Here is a 3,014-nt window from a genome sequence, read left to right on the forward strand (position 1 = left end):
CTCCTGGTCTCTGCTCCTAGTCTCTGCTCCTGGTCTCTGCTCCTAGTCTCTGCTCCTGGTCTCTGCTCGTGGTCTCTGGTCCTGTTTGTGGTTTTCGTGGACAGGATGTAGGTTCTGGTTTCACCTCTGTCTAAACTAACAAAATAAAATCAAACCAGTTTAACTTGTTCCTTCTTTTCCTTCGGCAGGTTAACGAGAAGTTCCTGGAGGCGGGTCTGATGGACCTGTGCCAGATCAGTCCAGCAGGTCCCACCGCCCCGGCACCAGAAGACTCCTGGGAGTGGGACGAGACGGACATGACCATCCCAGAGACAGAACCTGGAGAAGAACCAGAGTCCGACCCGACTCACGCCCAACAAACCAACCCGGACCAGTCTTCAGACAGGACTCTGTCCATGGAGAGTCAAGTCAGAACCCAAGTCCAGGTGTCTCAGAGGGCCGTCCCCCCTCACAGTAACATCCTCCAGGTGTTCTCCCTCCATAACGTAGAGTTCTACAGACMGCCTGAGGTTCCTCTCACCAAAGCTCAAACCCTGAAGAGCCTCAGCAAAGACTCCTCCCTGTCCTCACTGGAGTCCCTCCCAGACCTGCTGGGACCTCTCATGTCCAACACTCGGGACAGAGGCAGAGGACAGCTGGACAACCGTCCCCGCTCAGACTCTGAGAGCGGGATCGTCAGTGACACCGGAGACGTGGAGACGACGTCCAGCTCTGACGTCCAAGCTGAGGAGGAGGAGGCTGTCCCCGAGCTTCATCAGACCGGGTGGACGAGGAGGGGGACTGGAGGAGACACTAAGAAGAGGACAGAGGAGGAGACGAAGAGGAGGAGCAGGAGGAGAGGAGGCGAGGCCGTGGAGATTCTGGTGAACGGACACGGGATCCTGACCCCAGCAGACTCTGACTCTGACTTTGAAGGAGGTGGAGTCCATGATGATGATGTCATCATGCTGAACCCGGACCCCTACATCAGTCTGGAGCCCCGCCCCCTTCTCAAGTGTCWGGACTCCAGTCCGGTTTTATCTCAGACCTCCAGTCTGGAGTCTCTGCTGGCTCCGGGCGTGGACCTGTTTCCCTCCAAAGACCCCCTGCATCGGACCGCCTCCCTGGAGAGCTGCCTGAACCCGGGATCCAGCACCGAGGCCGGCAGCCCCAGAGACCTGGACTTGGGTCCAAACACAGGAGGAGGTGCTGCAGGGGAGCTGAGCCGGAGGACCCTGGACCTCCTGAGACGTCTGGAGGACATCCAGACCCCTGTGGTGTCCAACATGACCCGGAGCGTCTCCGACGTGACGCTTCCAAGCAGCTCCCCTCAGAGGAGCCTGCTCCCCCTCTCCCCCTCTCTGGGGGGGCAGGGCTCCCCCCTCTCAGGGGAGCTGCAGTGGACCGGCCGAAGCTCGGGGACGGTCTCGCTCATCGAGGACTCGTCTGTGGGCTCCGAGGACGTGTCCTCACACAGGAACCACAGGCCGCTGCTGGACACAAACATGGCCGCCAGCCCCAGGTCCTGCAGGAGACCCGGTCCCAGCAGCCGGGCGGGACCGGGCGGGGACGAGCCGGATGTGGCCAGCCTCAGCATGYTGGTGAACGTCTCGTGCACATCGGCGTGCACGGACGAGGACGAGGACATCAGCGACCTGCTGTCCTCCTCCACGCTGACGCTCACCGAGGAAGAACTCGGGGTTCGTGATGAAGAGGAGGGACAGGAGGACCGGCTGAGCGGGACGTCCTCGGGGGACGAGGACGAAGAGGACGTGGACAGCTCCTACATCCTGGGACTGGACTACATGAAGAGGGAGCTCCAGAGCTGGATCAGGTCTCCTCGCTCCTCCTCTTCCTCTCTCCTGTCCAGAACYGAGGCGGGTCTGCGGGACGAGCTGCAGTGTGGGACGTCTCCGTCCTCGTCCTTCACGTCCTCAGCTGCTAAAGAGACCAACCAGAACCAAAGGGAAGGAGCAGAGCGAGACAGGAAGGAGGAGAACCGCAGGAACCAGACCTACATCAGTCAGTTCGTGGACGACGTGGAGAACGGCAATGTGGACCAGATCTGTTTGAACCGGCGTGACGAAGAYGACGAGCTCCTCCGAGAAGAGTCCAGCGTCTTCACTAAGAAGGGGGACGCTGTGACAGAGTTCTACRTCAACACCAGACCTGACGAGTCGAACCAAGATGGAGTCGGCCTGAGAGAGGACCCAGATTCAACCAGACGTCTGTGTCTGTCCCCGTCCTGCGACCTGCTGACCTTCTCCAAGCCCACGTCCTCCTTGGTGGGACAGCTGCAGGGGGAGCTGCCCTGCCACGGCATCCCCCTGCGCTCGCCCCCGCCCCCCTCGCCGGGCGAGGACCGCAGGTCCCAGCATGCACTGCTCAGCAGCAGAGCTGCAGGAGGGAGGAGGGCCATCAACATCCAGGAGAAGTTCAAGTTCTCATCCTTCGTGACGGAGGAGACGAGGAGGGAGGTCCGAGCCAAAGACTCATCTCTGCCCTCCAAAAAACGTCCCAAATCCTCGTCCTGCTGCAGCCACGCCCCCTCCTCCTTGCCCCGCCCACAGAGTGGAGACCAAAGCAGGAAGGAGGGCGTGCACAGCTTCGTGATGGAGCTCATCGACATGGCTTCAGTGGCTCTGAAAAACAAAGAGAACCAGACCCAAGAGCTGAACCTGAGGGGGTCCGTCCAAGACCTGAGTCCTGGACCACTGGCACAGATCAGAGACAAGGTAAAAAAACTGATTAATGTRAATGTGCCACTGGTTAAACCAAACATACATATCTCCTCCCATGACCAGAGTTTAACCTCTTCAGCTCCAAGAGGTTTTCTTGACGTTTCTTCTCAAAAAGCTGAAATGTAACTGAGTATCTCAGCTTTTATAAACTCTACTTAAATAATCTTTGTATCAAAATAAAGCAACACTTGGGAGTTTTTATCAGAAGTGTATTAAAACAGCTGCTGTGGTTTTAAACATACTGAGGATGGAATATATTTGTAATTTTTCTTCTCTCAGCTGAATAATGTTTTT

General features: G+C 57.8%; 1 protein-coding gene across 1 annotated transcript in view; it reads left to right on the top strand.

Annotated features, from left to right (window-relative positions):
* Positions 1-188: 188 nt before the first annotated feature.
* The window catches only part of LOC106528626 (A-kinase anchor protein 6), a gene marked incomplete at its 5' end in the record, with an annotated part of 8,514 nt that continues 5,688 nt past the window's right edge, over positions 189-3,014 (top strand). Inside the window, 1 exon segment of the mRNA XM_014023841.1 lies at positions 189-2,714. Coding sequence (XP_013879295.1) covers positions 189-2,714 — 2,526 coding nt within the window.

This window comes from Austrofundulus limnaeus, unplaced genomic scaffold (genome assembly GCF_001266775.1).
Source record: "Austrofundulus limnaeus strain Quisiro unplaced genomic scaffold, Austrofundulus_limnaeus-1.0 Scaffold392, whole genome shotgun sequence".
NCBI lineage: Eukaryota > Metazoa > Chordata > Actinopteri > Cyprinodontiformes > Rivulidae > Austrofundulus > Austrofundulus limnaeus.